Source organism: Euprymna scolopes, chromosome 14, assembly GCF_053919585.1.
Source record: "Euprymna scolopes isolate OS-2025 chromosome 14, ASM5391958v1, whole genome shotgun sequence".
Lineage (NCBI taxonomy): Eukaryota > Metazoa > Mollusca > Cephalopoda > Sepiida > Sepiolidae > Euprymna > Euprymna scolopes.
In genome coordinates, this window is record NC_136495.1 from 38,002,144 (window position 1) to 38,028,790 (window position 26,647).

The window sequence follows — 26,647 nt, forward strand, 5'->3', positions numbered from 1 at the left end:
ACTAGTGAGGAGATACATCCGTAGAAGGTCTGTAAATATATGCTATACAGCATATTTTGCTGAATGGTAGACGTTGCAGTGATAAATATTTGGCCAAAGGGAGAGGAGGTACAGAGAGCTGAAGGTACCTCTGGTCAGACCACCCAAGAGATATTCTCTTTGCTTGAAAAAAGAAGTGCCTCATTTAATGGGCAAATCATGAAGGGGTTGATCTTTGCAGGCAAAATAAATTTCCAAGAAGAAAAAAAAAACATGAATAGATATCGTCTGGATATTATCTTCTGGTCAATCTCTGTGTGGTTGAAATAGTGACCACCAACAAAAGGCTAGAATCAGTCAAGGGTGTAAAAGATTCACAGAGATTGGAAGAGAAAGTGGTCATAGCCAGTCCTCTGGAGTTGAAATGGGCAGTTGTTTGAGCCACCAGGATTTGATTTCGGTGGTTCTCAAGAATAGAGAGTCATTTGTGTCGAGCTGGACTGGTATTTTTCAGTTTGCCAGATAGAAAAGAAACGATCATTCTGCATGTCTGTTATTGTACACCACTGTAATCTCTAAAAATAATAAACATTGTTATTTGTCTATGAACTGGACTTGTAGTTTTGGTTGGTGCGAGGATTATTTGTTTCAGCGCTGACTGGATCAAGAAATAACTTTGGCCTGAACATGAAATGCAGAATAATCGTGGTGGTAAGCGAACACATGGGTATGTGTACAGTTGCATAATTATGAATTATTTTCTTTTACACTTACATATTCTCACTCGAGGAGTGATTAATATGTAGTTCGGTAAGGTGATATTTGTATGTTCTAACTCACATAGTGATATATACATTGTGTGATAAAAACATTCTTTGTCTAGAAGGCGAACTTTCACCCAAACCTTTTTTTTCACAATTTACAAACAGTCAGAATTGAGATGCTGAAATGGACAGACATTATATTCGTTCTCTCATCTCTAGCCATGGCTTGGTTAGACAAGATAAAACCCTCAAACTTAATCACATATATGTCTACAGAGCTGACCTATTTTATATATTTGTTTGCATAACTCCTTCCGGACCATTCTTTTTGTTGATGAAACTGTTAAGTAAAATTGATTAAAATTAAATAAAAAGTTTGTCCTTTTTGTAAACATGCGCTTTGTAACATGTTTGGGTGGTGCATACGATTGGCAGACGCTACAGGTGACAGGTGCTTGGTCAAAAGAAAGGGGGATCCATAGAGAACTATAAATATCTTTGGCTGGAGTCCGACCACCCATGAGATATTTTCTTTGTCTGAAATAAAATAAGTATCTCAGGATCATGATGGGAACGACCTGTTTGAGAAAAGTAATGTTCAAGATTATCTGCAGATAAACCACTTTGAATGTAGAATGTCTGGCTGTTATCTTCAGTGGGTAACTCAAGTAGTCAACTTCTGGATAATTGAATGGTGACCACTAACAAACGCTAGAATCAGTGATGGAAGGAAAAGATTCCAGGAGTTTGGAAGGGGAGGTAGTCAGAGTCAGCTTTCTGGAGGAGAAGGAGGTAGAATTGGACGTTTGAAGTAGCCAGTTGGTTTTTCTGAGGGCTGCTGGTCAGTTAGGCTGGTGTGATTCTCTGGGCTAGTTGGATCCTTTGGGATTCTTGGCTAAAGTACTGTATTAATGGAACTTACATGTTTCAATTTGGTCTGGCAAAATTTTTATTTTGTAAGTCTGCTGATTGAATAAGAAAAACAATTACCACTTGTAATAGGAGGTGACATTGTTTAAGTGGTCAGCGATATGGACTGACGACCTACGTTTTCCAAGTTCGAATCCAGTTCATTCCACAAAAATCACTTTCACTTAGGATGTTAGCAACCTTCACGTGGCCCCTCTTGGAAGTACCCAATATCTTTCTAGAAAGAATTCTGACTGCAAAAATATTGGGGAAACAAATGCCACCAATAGAATCTTTGGATTCATACGAGATGATGATGATGATGATGATGATGATGATGATGATGACCCCAAAATACACAAATAAATAAAATAAACATCTATTATTTGTTTATTAACTGGACTTGTGGGCTTACTTGGAATGAGAATTCTATGTTGTAGACGAAATTGGACATACACTTTGAACCAACACAACGAGTGGAACGATCATGACCTGTGCAGTGAACACACACGGGCATGTTCATTTTCTTCATATGTAATGCGGCCAATAGGATGGATATAACCTCTACTACAAAATCTGACATCTGTCACTCTCTATACATCTTTGTATAACACGATCATGGAAAAAACGACCAAACCTACCACGGTTTTGAATGATACCAACCCTCAAAACACTGAGTTATTCACTTAACCTTTTAGAACCTGAAATTATGACGTAAATGATTAAAAAATATTGATTGTTAATTTTAGTTAGTTTTAAGGGTAATGATACTATGTTTGTCTTCAAACTGGAAGAAAGTATATTTCAATAAAAGAAAATACTGAACTAATACATTCAAGGTTTGTTTGAATCAATTCCTACTTTATTTATGCCGTTATATTCACTTATTTACAACTAGACGAATTAGTTCAACCAGGTCATGAAGGGCTAATATCTAATAGATACAAGTCAGGCTCAAGAAATATTCAAAGAACCCTTCAAAGATTAACAACCCTTTACAAGAATGGCAGTATAATTAATTACTCTTTCATATTGACCCAATATGAAAAATGCTCCAAAATTTGTCAAACTAAATCATCACCGACAAAAATATGGAAGAAGTTTCACCAGTTTAAAAAGGAGCACAGATACATGTGTACAGAAATTAATGTTTGGCATTTGGAATGATGAAGACCATCTGATCATTCTAGAGATGACGGATGACATGTGTTGAGAATTTGTTTAAAGTGAAACTGGTTTGTGCAGAGCTAACCTCACTCTCTTGTTGAACTTCCGACAGATTCTGTATCCCATCTGACGTCCATCTGTCTCGACCCTCTTTAGTTGTCATGTTCATCACCGGAATTCTTTAAAGTTGGTATTGATTTGGATAGAACTAGTCAGAGTACACTGCATGCGCCTCTTAGACTACACCATTGTATTTGAATAGAAGAGTTCAGATGTAAAGAGTAAAGAAGAATTCAAAGGGTCTACATGAAGGAAGTATTGCTTTGTTCATATGTATGTGGACGTGTGTGTGAGTGAACTCGTGAAACTGTGTAAATTCTAACTAGAAAGATATCAGAGAAAAGACTACCAACAATGGTTATCTGATTCATTCGAAATGAATCATCATCATCATCATCAACAACAACAACAACAGTTTCATCATAATCTACTTAAACAAAAAATTATAACTAGAAAGACAACAGCAGCAGCATCAACATCATAACAATAATCTACTCAAACTGAGGTATTTATTTCTCATGAAAAAGAAACGAGTTTGTCTTCCTTTTTAGTTATCATATTCACCACTGCAATTCTTTAAAGCTGGTCATATTGATTTGGATATAACTAGTCAGAGTACACTGTATGCGCCTCTTAGACTACACCATTGTATTTGAATAGAGGAGCTCAGATGTAAAGAGTAAAGAAGAATTCAAAGGGTCTACATGAAGAAAGTATTGCTTTGTTCATATGAATGTGGACGTGTGTGTGAATGAACTCGTGAAACTGTGTATATAAGCTGTCGCTATGTTTAGTAATCCATGACTGTGACTTGTGTTGTTTGCTGAGATATCTGTAGCCAAGAAGCCATGGCTTGATTTCATTCACCTGCAAGGAGTCTTTATTGCACTTAATAACACTGTGTTAGAACTAACATAAGTTCGTGTGGCAAGCTGAGTCTCTCACTGATGGCTGTGTTGAGGTTCTTGCTCATGTAGTAAATGCCAGCTTGTGCTTGGTTCCTAGTGCAGCTCTTTCTAATTGGTTGAGATTAGGTATTTTGATAGAGTCGACCAATCAGTATTAAGTATTTCAACTAGTAAACAGCAAATATTTTACAGAGATGGTTTTCCTGCTACTCGTATTTGTTTGTTTGGCATAATAATAAGTGTTTGTTAATTAACCGGGAGACCAGGTTTCAATCCTCAATCAAGTCATACTAAAGACTTAATTTTTTTTATGATATCCTCTTGTTAAACACTCAGCATTATAAGGGGAATGATCAAGGGTAAGTGGAGTAATCTTGGGAATGGAATGGCACCAGCTAATGAAGAGGGAGCCTTCATATTGCCATTGACTAGAGTCAGCCAGTTAGCATAGCTTGTTTGTTAAGCAGGTCGAATTTCTGCATAGACCTCATAAAAGTCATGCCTCAAGGTTGTTTGGTCTGCATGAAGTCCTCCTTATCGTCTCAACTATTCATTAACTTGCAGAATTGCAGGTTTTTACCCCAACACTTAGAGCAGCAAAGCTCAGTGGTTGCTTACGAAGTCGGGGAAAGTTTGGCTCAGAGCACACACGGGAATGCCACAGGTTCTGCGCCAGGCACATCTTTTCTTGTCACACACACTGATTCCTCGTGGATTTCCGCCAAAGTCCTGTTAGCCAGGTTGCTCTGACACAACTACGTTCCCACGCCCCTACCAGGGTGAGAAAGAGTTGAACTTTTTTTTCGATGTGGGGTGGGACTGCTTTTGCTGTTGTTATTACTGCAGATGCAGGTGTCCAACATTATGCTCACTGCCGCCTGCCGCCGTCCCCGTCTGCATGCATGACGTTCTGCAGTTCTGCACCTTTTCTAAATAAACCCAGTTTCAGCTTTGTAACGGCTAAGCTGAGAAAGTTTTGTGTGCTACATGTACAAGTGCACAAAATTACATGCAGATATATCGCGCTTTATTTTTTATTAATTCCGGTGAAAACCAAGCGAAATATCTAGATATTCCCAGTGCCTCTATGCTACAATTGAATGAAACATTAAAAACAAAAAACACTTTAACTTAGAGCCGTAATTTGTTTATTTTCTGCTATTATTCAGTAAAAATTTAAACATTTATTTCATATTTATTTATTTTTTTAATTGAAGCGAATTAATTCTACATCATTGAAAATGCAGAAAATAAACACGTTTTTATTTTTATTTGTTATTTTTGATCGTTTGAATATTAAATTAATTTAAAATTTAAAATTAGTGATAGGGAGAATGAATGGATTAGGAGGAGGTTCCAGCAGTTTAAGATGAATAAATCAATAAGAAAGAAAAGAAGTGTAATTCCTTAACAAAGTTATATATATATATATATATATATATATATATATATATATATATATATATATATATATATATATATATATATATATATATATATATATATATATAGTTTGAGAAGGAATAAGAGGGGGATAGAAAGGGCAAGGAGGAAGGAAGAACAGAGGAGGTGAGCCCACCCCCCTCCCGCTTTAAGTTGTCAATCAGGTAATCATATTGCAAATAGGAATAGAAGAAACAAAGAAAAACGCTAAAGGATCTAATTGCAAGAAAGAGAGAGAGAGAGAGAGAGAGAGAGAGAGAGAGAGAGAGAGAGAGAGAGAGAGAGAGAGAGAGGAATCCGTAAGAGAAGAGAAAGAAAGATAAGATAGATAAAGAGGGAAATGGAAAGAGAGAGAGAGAGAGAGAGAGAGAGAGAGAGAAAGAGGGGGGTATGTCCGCAAAACAGTCTACTTAATTGCAAGAGAAGGAGAAACAGAGATCGAAAAAGAGGGACTAATGAAATAAAGAGAGAAGAGATAGATAGATAGATAGAGAGAGAGAGAGAGAGAGAGAGAGAGAGAGAGAGAGAGAGAGAGAGAGAAGAAAAGAAAAATACTGTCTGCTAGAGAAGATTGGAGAAAAAAGTAGAGAGAACTAATATGAAATAGATGTATAGATAGAGAAGATAGCGAAAGAAAGATAAAAAGAAAGAAAGAAAGAGGGCGCAAGTAGAGACGGTGATGGTTACAAAGATACATACAAAGAGGGGAGGGGGTTGTCCGTCAGGCTGTCTATTTGCCAACTAGAGAAATGAAGAAAGAAAGAAAAAGAGAGAAAGGAGGTAGAGATAGAAGTATCAGTTCGTTAGGCAGTAGTTGAGAGAAAGACAAGAAGAAGAAAGAAAAATAGTGAGGCAGAGGTACTGATAAAGCACGAGAGAGAGAGAGAGAGAGAGAGAGAGAGAGAGAGAGAATTACAACGACCTGTTTCACTCGAGCAAAAAGTAGGCGGTGCTCGAGAGACGGTGGAGAAGGAGGTTTATAATAATTCAAATGCTGTTACACACGGAACACAGTACAACAGGCTGCAAAAAGGACGACACACACACAACCAATTTCAGTCGTTGTAGGGAATGTATTTACGGAATACACGACTGAATACTTAATAATACAACTGCTTCATTTTATTTTTTAAATTATTAACTTAACCCCCCCCCCCAAAAAAAAACGAAAAAAATGATATTATATAATCATAATAATTGTTACTCGTCGCGGCTGCCATACAACGAGAAGACCGACAACTATATTGGATTATTATTTGGTGACACGACGGTTATTCGACTTCATTCATTGATAATTATTTGTTGAGGAAAAATATGACGGCTTTGCGGGGTCTGTTGAGCCCTGAAAAGCTATCGAGAAATAAGGAGTATCGTTTGTTTTACGGTGACTGGCCATTATTGTTATTGTTGACGACTGCAACGACGAAGACGTTCCGGGGATTCGAGTCTTCCTCCTTTTTCATAACTCGACATCGGCATTCCGACGCGTGTTCTTCTGTTTTGGGGAAAATAATGCCGACCACCGCTTGCATCTCGGGAGTTTCTAACCGATCGTCATTCGATTATGATTATTATTCACATCCTGGCGGATTTTGTTTAACTTAAACGGAATAAGAAAGGATATATATATTAAAAAAAAAATAAATAAAAATAAGGGGGAAAATATAACGAAAAAAAAAAAAAAAAAGTGTACCAAACGACATTATTTATTTATTTTTTTTTTTTTACTTTATTGTAAAGAAAATAGTAAATATTTGTACAGTAAAAAAAATTATCTTATTTTTCTTAAAAAATGGATAAATCATCGAATCCACAACAAGGAGATGCCGTGAAGGTTGCACTCAGGTAAAAAGAAAAGTGTTTTTATTTTATTTTTGTTGACACTTATGCATGCACTTATGTTATCGTGCTGGAATAAAATTATTTAGAAAGCCATTCTTAACATGGGAAGGTGTTTTGTAATTATTTTGTTCTTTCATCTAATAATTTAAAGATATAGTAAAATTTTAACTTAAAATCCTATTAAAAATAATAGCACGGTAACATAAGTGCATGCACTTTGTAATTTTTACTAATGTATATTATATAAAGGTTGTTTTCAGAAAAATTTATTCCAGTTGAAAATTTCAAATTTAGTTAAGTGAAAATATAAACCATTTAATTTATAATAAAAATGACAGCAATTAAATTTTAATTGCTGTCATTTTTATTATAAAAGGAACATTTTAATAATTAAAATGTTCATTAACTTCTCTTAAATTTTTTTTTTTTTTTTTTTTGTGTTTTAACAAATTAAAAATTACCCTAGTGACTGCACTACTGCATGTCAACAACCAGGATATACATGGAAATAAAATAAGAATGTATTTTACTATCGTAATCACCTAGTTCTTGACCATAGACAGAACGGGTAACCAATTAGTTGTTTCCAAAATTGTCTCTATGTAATTACAATATGTTCATTTTGAATGTTGCACCGGCTATAAAATCAGTGCTTTTTTAAATCATTTTTCAGTTTACTTATTAAACAGCTAATTGCTCTTTTGGTTAAAGAAAAAAGCATAATTCTTATTTCAGTCACGTGAATTATTTTAAAGTGAATAATTTTGGTAAACAACTTAGTTTTACTTAAACTGTTTTGTCACTTGTTCAGTTTAGCATATCAAGACAAATTTAGAAAGCCATTTTTTATGTGGAGGGAGGCCTTCTTAACCGTTTCCTTGCATTTCAATGAATTTATTTAGGGGATATTAAACTGCACTAGTGTCCATGTTTTAGTAAACATAAAAATCAAAAAATAAAAATAGCATTGAAAACGCAGTTAATTCCGGTTTACTTGCCTCCCTACGAGTGCAGTTAGACTTAAGGTCTGTGTGGTGGTGCTTATGCACTTATGTTACCGTGCTATTTTAAAAAAATAGTATTTTCAAGTTGAAAGTTGACGTTTTACTATATCTTTTTATTAAATTGTTTGAAAGTGCAGTATAGTTACAAAACACTCTCCCCCTCCCCATGTTAAGAATGGCTTTCTGAATAGTTATTTCAGCAGGGTAATTACCGTCGGTTTTAATGTAGGGAAAATGCAACTAACCAAAAGAGGAATTCTAGATTAGAACCAAAAATTGCCTTAATTTAGGATTTCTCCATCACTGACTGAAATAGTGTGGCATTATTTGAACACGTACTACTGACTTTGCTCCTAGTCAAAAGGCCGTGGCAATTCTAAGTACTTATCACTGAAACCCTGAAACACCAAATTGAAAACTAGGCTGTTAAACAAATTGAGGGTCAGCTCAGGAAGAACACAAACTTGGTTCATAATTTTCTAGTTGGAAGATAGGGCTACATGCTACTAGACTAAGCGTGACCCGTTTGGTCTGTGTTTATGTTTATTTGTTGATTAATTGCAATTGTCTTGTCAAAAGCCGTGAACACTTATTTGAAAGGAGCAGCAGACATAACTGCTGGCTGTTGTTGCTTTCAAATAAACAAATGTCCACGGCTTTTGACTACTGCTATTCATCCTTTATGACGTCTAGAATTTTGAATAATTAGTTTAGGTGACTGAAATAATGCATTTTTGCCCGCAACAACGTATACATAAATTATTTCTGGTACTCGTGCAGGCACTGTAGGAGGATACGTTCCATGCTGAAATATAATTATTTAGACACTATTCTAAACTTAGGACGTTTTGTAACTATTCTGCATTTTCAATTAACAATATAATAAACAAGATGGTACTTGTACAGTTTAATCAAGACATTCAAAAATGAAAATATCGAAAAAGGTTATATTGTACGTATCTGTTTTGGACTGAAGATCTCCGAAAAAAAAAAAATTCATTTAATTTGATCAACTAGTTTATTTTACACCAAAAAAAAAAAAAAAAAAAAAAAAAAAAAAAAAAACACGTTTTTATGACAGCACGTTGAAGTCAGCCATTATGAAATTTGTTGAACACGGCATGGGGAGATAACTCCAGTTAAAGCGCCGACACTCCTCCCTATCTTTATTACTAGCTTTTCTTCCTAAAAATCGAACCTTTTGCTCGGTATGATAACAAATTATTTTTTCGCTATAAAATAAAAACTGGTACTAGTGCACTTATTGATCCGTGCTGAAATAATAACGTTATTTAAAGACATTCTTAACATGTGAGGGGGGGGGTTGTACCTATTCTATGCTTTACCTAACCTTACAATTGAATAATAATAAAAAATGACATATCATAAAACTTTAATTAAACTCGGAAATACGATTTAAAAAATAGCTTGGATCAGAATTGCACTACCTAAAAACTACTTGATGAAATTAAGTTATTTATTTATTTTTTTTCCGGAGAACTTCGTTCCATTACGAATACGTACAATATAACCTTTTTTCGATATTTTCATTTTTTAATGTCTTCATTAAACTGTATAAATACCAAAAACAACAAGATAACGTAAAAACCGGATTTTCCAGTAAAATTCAGATCTAAAAAAAAAAAATGTCAATTTCCTGAGAAAATTGAGTGTTAATAACGGAGAGGGGACAAATTGGTTCACGTGTACGGGCGGTACCCCCCTCCCCATATTATTTCAGATTTTTATAAACTTTTTTAGCGGATTATCGAATTGACATTAACTTACCAGATTATAAAAACAAGTCAATATTTAAATATTTTTAAGGGGTGCTGGTGCTCAGTTTCTAATGCATTGCAACGTCTCGACGTTTTTTAAGCCAACTTTCGCGAATTTAGCCTTTAAGCAGTTTGGCTTTTTTAAATTTCGCTTGAAATCCGCCCTCTTCTGATTTATTTTATATATTAATCTTCAAGTTGCGTGACCCAACGTTTAGTTTTTCAGTTTCTAATGCCATAAATCAATCCCCCATATTAGAGCCACTCGACGAGAACACGCACCGCACACCCCTTTTACATAATAGATTTTTCATTTATCTATCAATTAGTAGTCAATATGCGCTAGAGTACCAACTAACGATTTACTAGGTTGATTTTTAGGGACATTCGGGTCTGTATTCTATATTTTCACTGGTTGTCATGTTTGTTTTCGCGCGCGCGTATTCAATACCTTTTTTTTTTTTTTTTTTACACTGAAAATAAACATAACGTTTTTCTGAATGCTTTCATATAAAAAAAAACATTGTTTTAAAAACAAGATTGTTTCATCACAATTAACCTCCTCTCTCACAAAATTGTCGACATGTAAATTTCTTGAAAGAGTTTAAATTTTAAAACTTCTTTTCAGGGTAAAAACACATTTAATAGTAATAGGTTTTATCCGAAATGGGCGCGATATTCCGTAGCCCCTATGGTACAATTGAGCCATGTTTGTTTTTAATTTTCAAATTTCTTGAGCGATGAAACTGTATGCTGTCATTTACTACTAGAAAGTAGTACCAGCAGCTGTACCTGTACACAGAACGTGAACATATTGTTACTGCTTTAGGGAATTTCCCTAATAAAATGAAATAACACAATTCTATGAACAATGACAAACAACTTCTTCAACTTAACAAGGGAAAGGTTTATTTGCAAAGCGTACTGAAGGAAGAAAGTAGAGTCGGGTCTCCACTGCCTTACGAGGTAGTTACAACCTGCGGCTGTCGTCAATACCTTTAGTAGGAGCAGCGAAGAGAACAGGCGTCTAGCCCCGACGAAGGCTGGTAGCGTAAGAGAGAGTTTTCTTCTGGGACCGGAAGCTGTCTGGTCCCTAGGGGTTAATTTGTATTCGTGTGCAAGTCCTCAGATTGGACAGTTTAACGCCTCATCACTCACTCAGAGGAAGCGAATGCGCGAGAAGAAAAGGGGTCTATTTGTGTCTGCTACATAACCCCCTGCTTAGGCTGAAAGCCGACAGAGAGAAAGGTAGCATAACAAATAGCAGAAAGAAAAATACAATAAGAAATGTCCGTCTCTTTAGGTTATTTTCTTGCAGAAAAAAAAATGTTCTTACTTTTCTGTAAAAAGTTGGAATATTTGCACAAAACGTTCTGTTCTAAAAAGGAGAGAAGAAAAAATGTTCTTTTTCAACAGAAATACACTGTTTTACAAAGTCTCTTCGGCCAATGTACCCGTCGACCACTACGTGTAGTGGTCACATAATTGTTCTCACGTGGAACATTTACCTCAGGTGTATGATTATGCTGTGTGTATGTTGGAGGAATGTGTGGCTCAGGTGTTAATGTGTCCAGAAAGGCTCTTTTTACCCTATCTACCGATACTGTCTCTTTTTTACCACTAATGTCTAGGATAAAAGTTTTATCAGTGCGTGAAAGCACGCGATAAGGGCCAGTGTAAGGTGGAGTTAGGGGGGCTTTTACTGCGTCCTTTCTAAGGAACACGTGAGTCCATGTCGCTATGTCCTTCGGAACCAAAGATTTAATGGTCTGTTCCCTAGGGTGCATCGGCGGTAGCTTACTGAGATAAGCTCGTAGTCTGTTGACATATAGAGCTGTGTCAGTTGATATATCCTCTATCGGGGTCAGCATCTGACCTGGCAACGATAGAGGTGCTCCATAGACCAGTTCGGCTGCGGAATATCCCAGGTCCTCCTTGATTGATGCCCGACAGCCAAGAAGGATGACCGGTATGTACTCGCTCCATCGCTGTTGATCAGGGTAAGCGCGTAATGCAGCTTTCAATTGGCGATGGAAGCGTTCTATCATCCCATTTGAAGCAGGGTGATAGCTTGTTGTCCGAATGCGAGTGATCCCGAGGATCTTGGACAGTTCCCGGAATAGGTGGGATTCGAATTGTGCACCACGATCAGTGGTGATTGTAGTGGGAACTCCGTAGCGCGATATCCAGCCTGATATAAGGGCTCGCGCTACAGATTCAGCCGAAATGTCACTAAGTGGGATGGCTTCTGGCCACCGTGTGAAACGGTCTATGCAGGTCAGGAGATAAGTGAATCCCTGACTGACCGGCCATGGTCCAACCAAGTCAATGTGAACATGGCTAAACCGAGCGTCTGGGGTGCTGAATGTTCCAAGGGGTGCGCGGATATGCTCGTGCACCTTTGATTTTTGGCAGGATACACAGGAACGTGACCAAGCAATGATGTCACGCCTCATGTTAGGCCAGAAAAATCTAGCTGTAATCAGCTTTACTGTGGCTTTGCGTCCGGGGTGTGCCAGGTTGTGTAGAGTGTCGAAAACAACTCTACGGTGGGTCGTTGGAACGAATGGTCGAGGTGAATCCGTTGAGGTGTCACAGATGATCTGCGTGTCAGAAGTAGGCACGGGCAGATATGCGAATTTGCAAGTCCCGAATTCAGGTGACGATGGATCCAACGTGTCCAGACTTGGCTGGTCTAAGGCCATCTGTTGCAAATCGATATCCGATGGTGAGGACAGAGAATTGATGGGCAGGCGAGACAATGCGTCTGCTGCTGCGTTCTGCTCACCCGCGATATGTCGGATATCACTAGTAAACTGCGAAACAAAGTCCAAATGACGTGTTTCGCGGGGAGAATATTTGTCCGGCTTAGCACGCAGTGCGTATGTAAGCGGACGGTGATCGGTGTAGATCACAAATTGTCGGCCCTCGAGTGAATGTTGGAAGTGTTTCACTGCGAGGTACATTGCCAGTAGTTCGCGGCCAAACGTGCTGTAACGTTGTTCGGCCGGTTTCAGCTGTCGCGAAAAGTATGCTAGAGGTTGTAACTGTTGTTGGTGCTGCTGTTGCAGCACTGCACCTACAGCTGTGCCCGATGCATCAACGACCAGTGAAAACTGGGCATCGGGTACAGGATGTGCCAGCAAAGATGTCGTCGCTAGTTTATTTTTCACTTCCGCAAATGCTCTAAGTTGGATCTCATTAAGTGAGATCTGCTCGTTTTTCTTCTTCCTGTTATGTAACAGGTCGAAAAGAGGAGCTAAGAGATCCGCACAGTGTGGGATAAAGCGTCTGTAGTAATTCAACAGACCAAGGAAGTGCCTAAGTTGGCGAAGTGAAGTGGGCGGTTGAAGGTCTTGTAGAGCCTTCACCTTTTCCGGCAACGGAGATATACCGTCTGGGCTGATAATGTGGCCCAGGAAAACTAGTGACGTAACACCGAAAACGCACTTACCAGGGTTAATCCTCACTTGGTATTGCTGAAACCGTTCAAAAAGTAGGCGGAGGTGAGTGACGTGTTCCTCAGGTGAGGCACTAGCCACGAGAATGTCATCTATATAGTTATAGACGAAATCTAAATCACGCACTACTTCATCCATAAAGCGCTGAAAAGTACTGGCAGCGTTACGTAGGCCGAAAGGCATAGTAAGAAATTCAAACGCTCCAAATGGGGTTGTAACCGCAGTCTTGGGTATGTCGGCCGGATTCACCGGGATCTGATGGTAAGCCTTAACCAGATCTAGCTTAGAGAAAGTCTTACAGCCATGCAGAGAGGAAGCGAAGTCCTGAATATGCGGGATTGGGTAACGATCAGGTACCGTCATGGCATTGAGTCGTCTATAGTCCCCAGTTGGACGCCAATCTCCGTCTCGTTTTGGAACCATATGCAGAGGGGAAGCCCAAGGACTGGACGAGGGGCGTATAATTCCCAACTGTAGCATATGATTAAATTCTGCCTTCGCTGCTTTAAGTTTATCCACAGGAAGGCGACGAGGGCGTGAGAACACAGGAGCACCTGTGGTCTCAATGTGATGTTTTGTGGTGTGCGTGGGTTTGCTCACCACAAAATTTAAATTGGTTAACTCCGGGTAGGAGTGTAGCACCTCATGGTATGGGTCATTTGCAGCGGCAATGAAAAATACCGGGCTGATAGATGGGGCATTAGATAACGAGCCAGGGACGGAAAGTTCCGTGCTAGCGTCTATCAGCCGGCGTCTGCGCATGTCGACCATTAAATTAAAATTATGCAAGAAATCCGCGCCTAGTATGGGGTACGGTAGATCTGCTACAGTGAAAACCCACGTAAAGTCTCTCCGTAAATTCAAGTCCAGAGAACGTGAAATTTGACCGTACGTGGGGATAGGTGAATGGTTCACCGCTTGCAGTGTTATCAATGACACTGGTGGCCTTTCTTTAAGTAGCCTAAGTGGCCATATACTACAAACAGCGCCAGTGTCTACCAAGCAACGTGCTTGAGATTTTACGTCAGTGACGAAATAGGCACGGTTATTTGCATTTTGTGGAAAGTTTGCCGTGCTCGTCTTTCCACAATTTAGTTTCCCTGGTTGTTAAAAGTGCAGGGCATTTTACAATTCCGTGCTTCAGCGCCATAGCGACTATGATAAAAACATAGTCCCGGCATGTTTGCACGGCGACGGTGGTGCGGGGAAGATGAGCGGCTTTTGTAGCGGCGTCTGGGTGAGTGCGACCTGCCCATATTGAGCTTGCTCACCTCTCTAGTGAGGCGTTCGATGGCCGTTAGTATAGCCACCGATGTAGCATCCTGTCTTACATTTGCGGTGCCTGCGGGTACCTCAGCAGGCTGTTGTGGAATCGCCGCGGTGGTAGGCCCCCTCACAAAGTCCATGACCTTGTCCGCCGATGCTGCTACTACATCGACGGTGTGTTTTTCAAACATTGGCGCAAGTATGGCCTTTACCTGCGCCGGCAGCCTTGAGAAAAAGAGCTGCTTAATTAAGGCACTGTCAGGAGGGACGTCCTCTGCCAGTTCCCTCATTCTACGGAGTAGTTCCGTCGGCCTGCGGTCACCTAAGTGCTCGTCATGGACCAGCGTTTGAAAACGCTTTTCCGCCGACACGGACGTCCGTAGTAGCACCTCCCGTTTTATGCTATCGTAAGTGGAGTTTAACGGGGTGTCCGTTATTAAGTCCTTGACCGCAGGAGTCAATGACGCGGGGAAGGCACTGAATAAAATGTGCAGCTTCGTTTGCTCTGACACGTTGTTCGCCGCAAAATAAGACTCGAGTTGAGCAAACCAGACCCGGACGTCCCCAGCGAAGGCAGGCAACGTTGTCATCGTCACTACCGAAAGTAGATACCAAATATTTAAAAAAAAAAATATATATATATAATGTATCCGAAATCTGAAAGGACGCCGAATATGGACCACGTGGAGAAGAAAGGAGAAATATGGAGAAAATCTTTAAACAGAGACAATACAAAAAAAAAAAATTTTAACAGGAGAAGGACAGTGGGGGAGGAGAAGAAAGAAACAAAATTACCATGAAATAAAGCTAAAACAAAATTATATCAGGAAGAGCCGTGAAGCAAAAAAAAATGTGGACAATATGGGTTTTTTTTTTTTTTTTTTTTTTTTTTTTTTATATAAATGTGTGTGAACCTGAAGATAAATGAACTCTTTAAGTACTTACATTTTGGCCGAAGAGTGCTAATGCGGAAAAACTTCGTGAAAGTTCTTTTTTTTTTTTTTTTTTTTTTTTTTGTTGTTGAGTTTTTTCTTTTTCGTACACCAAGAAAGTGTCACCTCTTTTTGTAGGTTGGCGTTCTTTTTTTTATGTGTAGCCCGCCGTTGTGAAAGAAAAGGGTGTTTTTTCTTTGTTTTTTTTTTTTTTGTTTTTTTTTTTGTATGCTCTTTAGTTTATAATATATATATATATATATATATATATATATATATATATATATATATATATATATATATATATATATATATATAATATATATATATATATATATATATAACGGGAAAAAAACGATAAGGAAGAGAGGGAAATAACGTCTTTTTTTTTTTTTTAAGTTTTAAATGTGCTCTCCCGAATCCGTTGTCTGTTTATGTGTGTGGTTGGAAACCATGTGCTGGTTTTTAAAATGCGCGCCTTACCCTGTTAAAAAGCGAAAGAAGTGTCTGTTCGGAAATGTGTTATCACGACGGAGTCACCATTTTTAGGGAATTTCCCTAATAAAATGAAATAACACAATTCTATGAACAATGACAAACAACTTCTTCAACTTAACAAGGGAAAGGTTTATTTGCAAAGCGTACTGAAGGAAGAAAGTAGAGTCGGGTCTCCACTGCCTTACGAGGTAGTTACAACCCGCGGCTGTCGTCAATACCTTTAGTAGGAGCAGCGAAGAGAACAGGCGTCTAGCCCCGACGAAGGCTGGTAGCGTAAGAGAGAGTTTTCTTCTGGGACCGGAAGCTGTCTGGTCCCTAGGGGTTAATTTGTATTCGTGTGCAAGTCCTCAGATTGGACAGTTTAACGCCTCATCACTCACTCAGAGGAAGCGAATGCGCGAGAAGAAAAGGGGTCTATTTGTGTCTGCTACACTGCTTTAACGCAGGAATGCTTTTTAGTTTAAAGCTTCACACGTGTTTTATATTTTTTCCTTCAATTGATTTGACGCTCGCATTTCATATCCTTGAATGGATGCAGCATTGCAGCAGGTTATTTGCACTGGAGCAGTAGAGGGACTCAATAAGTAAATAAGTCAGATGAAATAGACGAGATCGGCCAATGAAACCAATTTGGTTTTTAATCTTAAACCTCTTGACGGATTCGTGTTTTCTTTGCAATTTAATAAAATTGCATTTTAAACGCTTTAGAATGAAGTTCTCTACCGAACAGTTTTAACGCGTGGAAACTATTCGTAGCATTTAATACCGTACCCCCCCCCCCCAAACTGTTCGTTTACACATTTATTTTTTACAAGGGAGTTATCAAGGTCCAAAGACCAGTCGCGGATAAGAGTTAATGCATGTAAGGTGGTAGTTTAGTAATCGTTGTGTAGATTGGGTAGAATTTGGATTATTTAAGGGGACAATTCAACAAGAACTTGTTTACATTGGACTTGAAGGCTACCATATTGTAATCGGCTGGGGAAACAGGCCAATGCAACAGGGTTTCACATACGGGCAGTTCTAGGAAAGCTTTGTTCATGAAATAGAATTAGGAACTGATAGTGGGGAAAATTAATAGTGGTTGTAACTAGTCGAGTGTTTCTTGTGAAGGTTTGGCAAGGGGGGGGCATAGACGCTCAGACAAGCATTTACCATGAAAATGATAGAGCAGACTCGCAACGTCTTTGGAAGCCGATTTTGAACTTTATCAAGGTAAGATAGGGCGCTCCGAGCAGCTCCTACCCAGATAAGAGAAGCTTGGTTTTAGATGTATTTAAATTAACCAGCCACCCTTTTCCCCATTGCACCACGTATTCAAGATCAGAAAAGAGAGAATCGGAAAGATCTTGGTCATTGCCAGCCTTTAAAGTGTTGCCATTGATTGGTATCGTCTGCATAAATGTCTGATTGATCTAAGAATGTGATTTGGGAGATAATTGAAGATCAAGAGTTGGGCCCAGGATGAGACCCTGAAGAATGTTAGTGTTGATACTATGAGCCTTATAATCTTTCTAGTGTTAACTATTCTGTATTTTTATACCGCATTTTAGTTTTTCCTATCTATTTAAAAAAACAACAAAATAACAAAAAAAAATTGGTGCTTGTTTTTGCATTGGTTATCTTTTAACCAAGTGCATTTCAGATGAAAACATTCATGGCGGAATTAGTATGAATTCCAAAAAATTATGAAAACTTATCAAGTAAATATATTTCTTTCCCACCACAAGGAATGTGACACTAAGGTTGGAAAATTGGATTGAGAAGTTAGCACCTCAAGGGGACCACTCTGACCTGCAAAAGATGCATGTTCCACCCTGTTAGCATTTCCTGGCAGAGGCGCCACAGACGATTAGCAATAACCATAAAATCAGCCACAATTATGTTCTGAAATGTGTTGGTTTTGAAAATGGTGAACCCTTAATTTGTCCATTTAAATCGAAAGTTTTGTTTGTCATACTGAATTGGTAGCACAACTCTTCCACAATAAGACGTACAATAAAACCTGATAGTTTGATGAATTCTATTTTTACTTGTAATTTTATACTAGATCAATTTTTTTGTAAGTTTAGGAATTTATACTAATTTTACCAATGACACGTAAGTACTTGATGTTTTCTCTGGAAATGAGTTGGTTTAAAAAATGTAAAACAAACATCACCCATTTAATAATTTGACTTTTTTAAACACTTTTTTTCTGTTTATTCTTTAGGATCACCCCCCAAAAATAAAATAACATTTTTAACTTTAGAGTGAGGTTTAGTACATTACATAAAATGTAATGTAAAATAATCGCACATTTATCAGATAGTGTAAGCAGAACGAGTAACCATTTTTACATTGCCAAAATGGCTACCATTTTACTAATTTCCTTTTCAATAGAAAAAAAAATATTTACCTTACCATAAAGTTTGTGATGGCAATACAATGAAAAAGATTTTATATTGTATATAAAAAAAAAATGGCCATTTATAAATACAAAAAAAGTTCTATTTTGTGCCATGTACCTGAGAACTGGGTGATTAGTAATGCTTTGATCAAGAAGTGGATGATTATTTTACGTTAATGAAGTGAAACCCTATTAATGTCTAATATATTTTATTAATTTCAACGTATTTCTTGCATGTTGATATTTAATTGCATTAAAAGATATTTTTCTATTGACAGTCCGAGGGTAAAGAGTAAAATTTACGTTTATTTTTATTTGAAGAGACAATCTGTAACAAATGAATTTGTTGGTCTCTTCAAGTCGACCGTCATTTTTTTTTCCCCCCCAACTCTCTCTGAATAAATTCCAATCGATCTTAAAAGAGGATTAACAATTATTTTTCCACTATTTCTTGTCTTTCAATATGGTGAGGCAGTTAGAATGTCTGAATATTGAATAATAATTGAAAAACAATAATCGATCGACTTCAAATATATGCACAGCAAATGCTGTGCACATATACGTTACGACCTGTATCTACCCAGCATTACTCAGGAGTCTTTATTTTTAATTGTTTTGCCCCCCCCCCACCTCTGTTGTTTTTTTTTTTTTTTTTTAAAGAATGTGACACTTTATTACAAATGGAGACAATCACGAAAATTTCTTTGGAAATGGATGTAATCCTATGTAAACAAACTTCGTTATAATTTATTTCAAAATTTGAATTTATTACGAAAACTCTTAGTTCTAAGTGAAACCAATCTACACTTTTCCATTCCCTCTAACCACTTTAATATTGTCTGGTTATCTCCCACTTTTTTTTAAGACTGACATGGGTCAGACACAGATTTGAATTCTACATTCATGACACCCTCCCCTTGACTAGGGAATCATAACTATAATCAGATGATCAGGTCTTCATATGATTTAGACTAAACCTGCAATATAATGTTATATTTTCTCGAGTGCACACTAATCAACTACATATATAACGGCATAAGTGCCATGCTCTCCTTAGATACTAATGCCCAAATAAAAGTATTTGGTGAGTTTAATGTCCACCACAACAATTAGATTGGTTTCTCTAGTTAAACGCAGCGGATAGCATCAGCTTTTCTATATCCCATTCTGTCATGGTCACATTCCCAACTCGTCTCCCAGATCAACAAGATCACTAAGCCTCATTTCTAGACATATTTCTGACCACAGTTCCTGAAGACTGTAACAAATTTCCATTGCCCAAGTGCAAATGCTAATCATGTTGTGAGACTGATAGACATCATCCTAAAATTTAATAAGCCCTCCGACATACCTTCATCATACAGTATATCGATACTCTATGGCTGACTGGGATAGCTTGTGTACATTTATACCAGATCTACCTCTTCGTTCCATGTTTAAAAAGAATGTGACCTCCATAGTATCAGACTGGACGGAATGGTTAACTGTAGGTATAGCTCACTTCATACCCTCCAAAACATTCCAGCAAAAACTTAACCGTCAACTGTGGTTCTCTCCAGAATGTGCACATAGAAATCACTATTTCCAATGTAATAGATGTATTGAGACTAAAGCCACCTTCAGGACTGCCAGCAACCACTTTAAAAGAATAATAAAGAACGGGAGAGTCCATCAAGTCCAAAGTAACTGAGCAGCGACTTGGTTCCCACCAATTTTGGCAAATAGCAAACAGGGTCATGAATAGACCTGAGGTAATCTCGTCAGCATCAGACAAAGCCAAACTCTTTACCCAAAACTTTGCAGCTAATTCTACCCTATGAGATCAGCCCCTCGCCCCTGTATTGCCTCTTGTGTCTGAAAACATGCTATGTCACTTGTGAATATATGTGTGTATTGTTGCCAAGCAAATAAAAACCTTGATTCCAATAAAGCAACTAGTCCTGATGATATTCCTATTATAGTGCTCAAAAAGCTTCAACCAGAACTAGCTCTCATATTTACAAAGCTATTTAAGTGTTGTCAAGGAGAAATGCTTCCCAACATCCTGGAAAACCTCATCAGTATGTCCCGTATTTAAAAATTCAGGTAATCGCTCCTCTCTCTCTCTCAGTACAGATCAATCAGTCTCCTGTGCGTCATGAGTAAGTTGCTAAAATCAGTTAAATACAGTAGTCCACCACCTTAGCAAAAATAACCTCAGTGACATGCAATATGGCTTCCGTTCTGCTAGATCTACAACAGATGTGCTAACTGTAATATCTCATAGGATTAGCGAATCTCTCGACAGAGGCTTCCTTTCTAGGGCAATTACCTTTGACAGGATATGACATAAAGGTCTACTCAAATCTCCAACTATGGAAATATCTTCAGTTAATAAATCATTTCTCTCTGATAGGTTCCTAAGAGTAGTGGTTGATGGGCAGAAATCAGAAGTTCGGTATTAATGCTGGAGTCCCTCAAAATCTAGACTCAAAGTTGAAGAGCTATTGCTCAAAACGACAATGTACTTCAAGAAGGCTGACTGGTAAACCATCAAGGATCACAAGATATTCTCCATGGAGTAATCTTTTCTCTTCCTGTGAGACGGTGTGCAAATAAGGATACTGAATAATTCAAAGCGGCAATTAAAGCATGTGTTCCTCTTTAATGGTTCACTTCTACTTGTTCAGCTGCCATTGTTCAAAGGCAGCTGTATAAAGTAGATTTATTCGACATTAGTCCAGTAAAAATAGACAAAAGTATATAGAAGCTAAAAATGATTGTAAGAGTGAAATAGTCGCAGCCAAGAGGAGCTGTGCCGAAACCACCAAAAAACGCATAGTAACAAATTAGGAACTCACGATTTCTGGAAAATTCATAGCAGCGTAGTATAAATAATGGATAATCAACCCCACCCCACACACTTACACACACTATCCAACCACCTTGGGGTTTTTTCACAGCTTACCTGACAGTTCGCCTCCAACTTCACTTTGGATCCAGCAAACCACTCAGTCTCAGATTTTTCTTTGCAGACAGAAGCTACACTTGATGATCTGGAAATCATTGCTTCCCAAGTTTGTGATATCATAAAACCTAGACAGCTTAAAGGCATGTGGGCCCGACCTCATGCCAGTTATACTATTAAAAAAATGCTCTGCTGAGGTTGCCCCAGTTTTCTCCAAACTTATTAACACATGCCTTACCAAATTTAGCTTTTCTGACTGCTGGAAAATTGCTTCTGTGGTACCAGTTTACAAGAATTCTAGCAAAAGAACTTACCTACTAAATTATAGCACCAATAACCCTCTCTCTCCCTTTGCCAAAATCTTTGAGTCCTTAATTAATCAAGCACTAGTTCACTACCCCATAGATACTAAACTTTATGAGCGACAGTATGAAATTAGGCAAGCTTGTTGCACGGCAGTTATACTAACTGTAGTCTCTGAATGTTATATACTGTGCACTGGAGGCTAGGACAGTAGCTCTAGATATATCTAAGGCCTTTGACAGGGTATTGTATTACTGATCTTCTCCTGGAAATCAGATCGTATGGTAATGCTGGACGGATTCTTAAATAAGAGAAAAATCCAGGTTGTCCTTGCTGGTCTTGTGTCAAAACATAAATGCAGTTGTGCCACTGGGTCGATCCTTGGACCTTTATTATTCCTGATGTTCATAAATGACCTCCCTGATAAAATTGTCTCCAAGATGGGTATATTTATGCATGACACCATTTGCTCTATAACACACAAAGAAAAAACGAATAAACACGCATCTAAGGAAGTGGCTAGAACCTTAGAGGAAGACCTCCAGTCTGTAGTGGAATGGGGACATAAGTGGATGCTAACATTCAATGTCACCAAGACTAAGCTTTTTTCCCCTTTTAATAATTACAAGAAATCTTCTCTGCCACTGATAGCCATGGTTCTTCTTTCAAACTCCCTGGCTTAACGTTCACAGAAAACATGAATGGGAACAAGTACATTGAGGGCATTACCAAGGTTGCTAAGGTGGGCTCTCTCTTCCATGCTAGAAAGTTATGACTGAGAGTATCCCGTATCTCTACAAACCCATCATTCGCCAGTGCATGGAGTATTGTTGGCACATCGGAACTGGTGCATCCGCCACTAGTTTCTCATTCCGAGACACAGTTAAAAAAAGAGTGGTTAACCTAATAGATTCCGTACTATCAACCAAACTCACTCTGTCCTATTGACGAAATGTTGCTTCTTTGTGCTTGTTTTACAAGTATTTGAATGGGGTGAAAGTGGGCTGGTTAACCACCGGAAGAATTATTTTAAAAGTTGCTTATTAGGCTTTATTGAGTTTGTAACAGATGTATTTAGGTCTCTTGCAAACGAATATCATATTTAAAATTCACGCTGACAAGAACTGTTTACAGTATGAACACTTTCACTATCCAATGTTTCTTAGTTTTGTAAAAGTATTCGTGAAGAAAACTTTGAAAGAAAGCTTGTGCAAAAAAGTATTATTTTTTTTGTTCTAAACAAAGTTACTGTTAATGAAAAAAAATTCTTTTTGTAAAATAGTTACAAGAAATCCAACTTTTTATTATGGGAAAAAAATGTTAAATTTTTTTAATGATGGTAAAAATGTTTTAAATTGGAAAAATAAAATGGCCTTTTTTATTATTTTTTTTAATACAAAAAATTGTAAAGAAAATGTTACAGGTTAAAATTTGGAAACCATTGTTGTCTGCAGTAAAAACTGACCCTCAACTGTGACTTACTTTTTATCGTTAAGTTAAAAAGTGTCAGCCAAAGAAAACTATTAGACTAAACATTGGATCGTGAAAGTGTTCGTATTGTAAACGGTTCTTGTCAGCGAGAATTTTAAATTGCGATATTCGTTCACTAAAGATCCGGATACATCTGATACTGTAAGATATTCTCTCACTTCGGTTTTGCCCTTGGCAGAATGAAAGAAAGAAAACAAATCACAACCGGCTCACCTTTAAACTTCAACGTAAATTTTATTGAAGTAAAAAGATCCAAATTGCAAAAGATAGCTTTAGCCATCTGCCGTAACAGCTGGTAACAACCATAAGGGTAGTAGTTCATGGTTTATCTTCGCGTTTGCAGGATTCAAGACTCCACGCTGTTTGAAGAATAGTTGCAACAAGTCGATGAGTTAAGTGATGCCTTTCAAGAATGAATTCTGCGAGTCTAGTCATCATGAAGTTCACTGTGAATAACTGTCCGAATGGCGGACAAAGGGCACGTCAAAATGTAGACCTTAAATTCGTCTCTGAGAGACAGTTATAAGTCATGATGAAAGTCGCTCAATTTGTAGAGCGCAACAGTGTGTGAAGAATATATTTCACCAAACATAAGGGTATTGATGTTTGCAAATGATAACATTTCGCCCCACTTCAGGGCATTAATACGTCTCAATGAGACAAAAGGGTTTGAGACTCCATGCCTCGGATAAGGAGATGAGTTTTCATGTCCATTCAACTTGCTGTCTTTTTGAAAACTGAACACCACCTGAAACCTAAAAATAGCGCTAAGAATATGCCTCGGCAGTTAATAACAATCAATCTGATAGGTCCAAACAAAGTTGTGGGCAGTCCAACCGACCAATGAGGAGCCTGCTTATTTCTGCAGAATTTCTTACAATGCAAACTCAAACCCTAATAAGCAACTTTTTAAATATAATTCTTCCAGTGGTCAACCAGTGCACTTTCACTTTTAGTGGAAAGTGCTCTGAATTCAAAGCATTTGTACCTCCCCCCCCCCGACTAACCTGACAAGCAACAAAATCCCACCCTTACACTGTAAAGATCCCTTGATGTTGGAAAGCCTTCTCAACTAGCTTGTTCCTTCGAACTGCTAAACTTTGGAATTCCCTCCCTAGTCCCTGCTTCTTAACTGTACTGATATGCAGAAGTTCAAGTGTAATGTGAACAAACATCTCACTGCTGAACTCTCTACATAGTATATCGTTGTATAATTCGTCCCAAATAGTAGCCTCTTCCATCAAAATGGAACTATGCCTTGTTTGGGATGAAAAAGCAATAACAACAAAAAATAATTCAAAGAAGGAATATTATTTGAAAATAATTGTGGGCGCTTCTACACTATTAGGACGAAAGTTCAGAAATCGTTATACTGAATTTCACATGAAAACAATGGTATCTACGTATTCCTCGTATTTTTAAGATGATTATATCCAAAAATTACGAAAATCGATAAGGCAGAAAATTATGTAAGAAAATAAAAAATAGAATTTGAAGAAAACGATCGTAAAACACTGGAGTACAAAAAGGTCATTTTCCGATTCGATTTAAACAAGATGGCTGCAAGTTTTCACCTAACACGATTTTTTTTTTAATCAGTAATTCAAGTAATTTCGACTGCATAACTTGGAAGCTACCATTGTAATTTATTAGAATTGACAAAAAAAAAAAAAAAGATCAGAAACCATTTTTTTTTGGGGGGGGGGGTTAAATACTGACAGCTTTTCATGTAAATAATTCCAACACTTATGTTCAATTGTATTTTTTTTTTCATGTATACTTGAATAAACTTAAAAAATAAATGACCACATGAACTTTATAATGAAATAGCAATTAAAACAATGACACAACTTGTCAAACTTTCACAAAAAACACTGTCTAGCTTCAACCATCAACAATTTCCCCCCACTCCTTATATGTGCCTAAATCTAAACGTAAATTCCATGAATAAAACTTCTTTCCTAGAACTGCCCGCCTGTGGAACTCCGTTCCGCTGGCCTACTTTCCAGCTGACTAAAACATGGTCGTTTTCAAGTCCAATGTAAACAAGTTGAGTTGTCCCTTTAAATAACCGAATTATATCAAATTTCCACCACCAACGATTACTACACTGTGGTCTTGGTGATGACCATACACTCATTAACTCTATCCTCGGAGTGGCTTTATGGTCTTGATAAATAGGTACTCTCTTGTAAAAAAAAAAAAAAAAAAAAAAATAGAATTACACATTTTAGTTTCTTAAACTATTCCGTTTTCATTTTTATTATTATTTTTTTTTCGTTTAAGCCATTAATTAACCCTGCCCTCTAAATTTTGCTCTGAATTTGATCCGTCCATGATTTGCATCGGGTATTGTCTTAATATAATATTGCCATTAAAACTGTTCTCTGAAGAAATGTGTGAATGAATGCCAATTTTACTATCTAAACTTTTTGCTGATTTTCTATTTATATCACTTAAGAAAGCCATATAAAGTATAATTTGTAAAGCCATTCTAAAAGTTTTTGATTGGAAGCAAGATTTTTCTTAAAATTAAGTGACTGGACTGAAATGGGCTAGCCCCCCCCCCCTTTTTTTTTTTTTTTTTTTTTAAACATATCACATCTAGCAGGAGAGTGGTATACAACTTCAGAGGTACATTATGATTCCCATTGCTAACAAAAACTTCGCCAAATGTCGAGTTTTTGATTGTCACACGTGGAATATTCCAAAACCATGTCTCAACATGGTATACATTTTGTTTGTTTCACATTTCGGCTGTGACAAGTATGTGAACCCTGTGTGTTACCAATTGCTACTCCTCTTTTAACACTACTTTTATTGTGTAAAAAAAAAAAATCTATGCTGTTGATAAAAAAATAGTACTCTTTACTTCAACGTAAATTTATTCATCACATTTTTTTTATTTATTAAAACCAAGAAATTTTGTAAGTACTGATAATTTTATAAAAGAATCACTTGATTCCTCACTGCTGCAAGGTTAGACTTTAAATCGGTTTAATGTGGTGGGAGGAGGGTGCAAGAGGGCGAGCCGAGAAAGGACCCTTTGGCATTTCCCTGTAGGGAAATCTCGCGCGACCAGCAATACCTTCTCTCTCCTAAAGGAGATAACCAGTGAAAATGACCCATCACCAAACCATACCCCATTCAGGCGAAAGAGTCACCCTCCATTCCCTCAGCAAACAAAATGTTGCAAGTTTATCCCTTCCCTTCACCCCTGACTGTACGAAAAAACGAACCAAGGGTAAAAAAAAAAGAAAAAAAAAAGATCGACAAACAATAGACCCCCCCCACCTCTGCAACGAATAATTCCCCCCTCCCCAATGAAGATTGCTTTATAAGTCTTGCATTTTATTTTGAGCAAAACTCTTCAGAGTACTTCTTCGTTATTAGCTCAAAATATTGAATCTCAATTAAAACCCATGTTATGTGCAAATGCATGCTGTTTTCTTCGACCCCCCCCCAAACTGCTTCCTTTTGAGGGGGAGATAAGTAAGTTTTCTATT

The 26,647-nt window shown here is 37.6% G+C and overlaps 1 protein-coding gene across 9 annotated transcripts in view; it reads left to right on the forward strand.

Annotated features, from left to right (window-relative positions):
* Positions 1-5,982: 5,982 nt before the first annotated feature.
* LOC145292962 (kinesin-like protein KIF21A) overlaps positions 5,983-26,647 on the forward strand; it is a 267,292-nt gene continuing 246,627 nt past the window's right edge. For 4 of the 9 annotated variants that reach the window (XM_080139184.1, XM_080139182.1, XM_080139183.1 and 1 more), the window contains exon 1: positions 5,985-7,075. In XM_080139184.1, coding sequence (XP_079995310.1) covers positions 7,023-7,075 — 53 coding nt within the window. In that variant the 5' untranslated portion in view covers positions 5,985-7,022. Of the gene's footprint in view, positions 7,076-26,647 lie in introns of all 9 variants that reach the window. The other 5 variants (XM_080139177.1, XM_080139180.1, XM_080139181.1 and 2 more) reach the window with 2 other exon arrangements.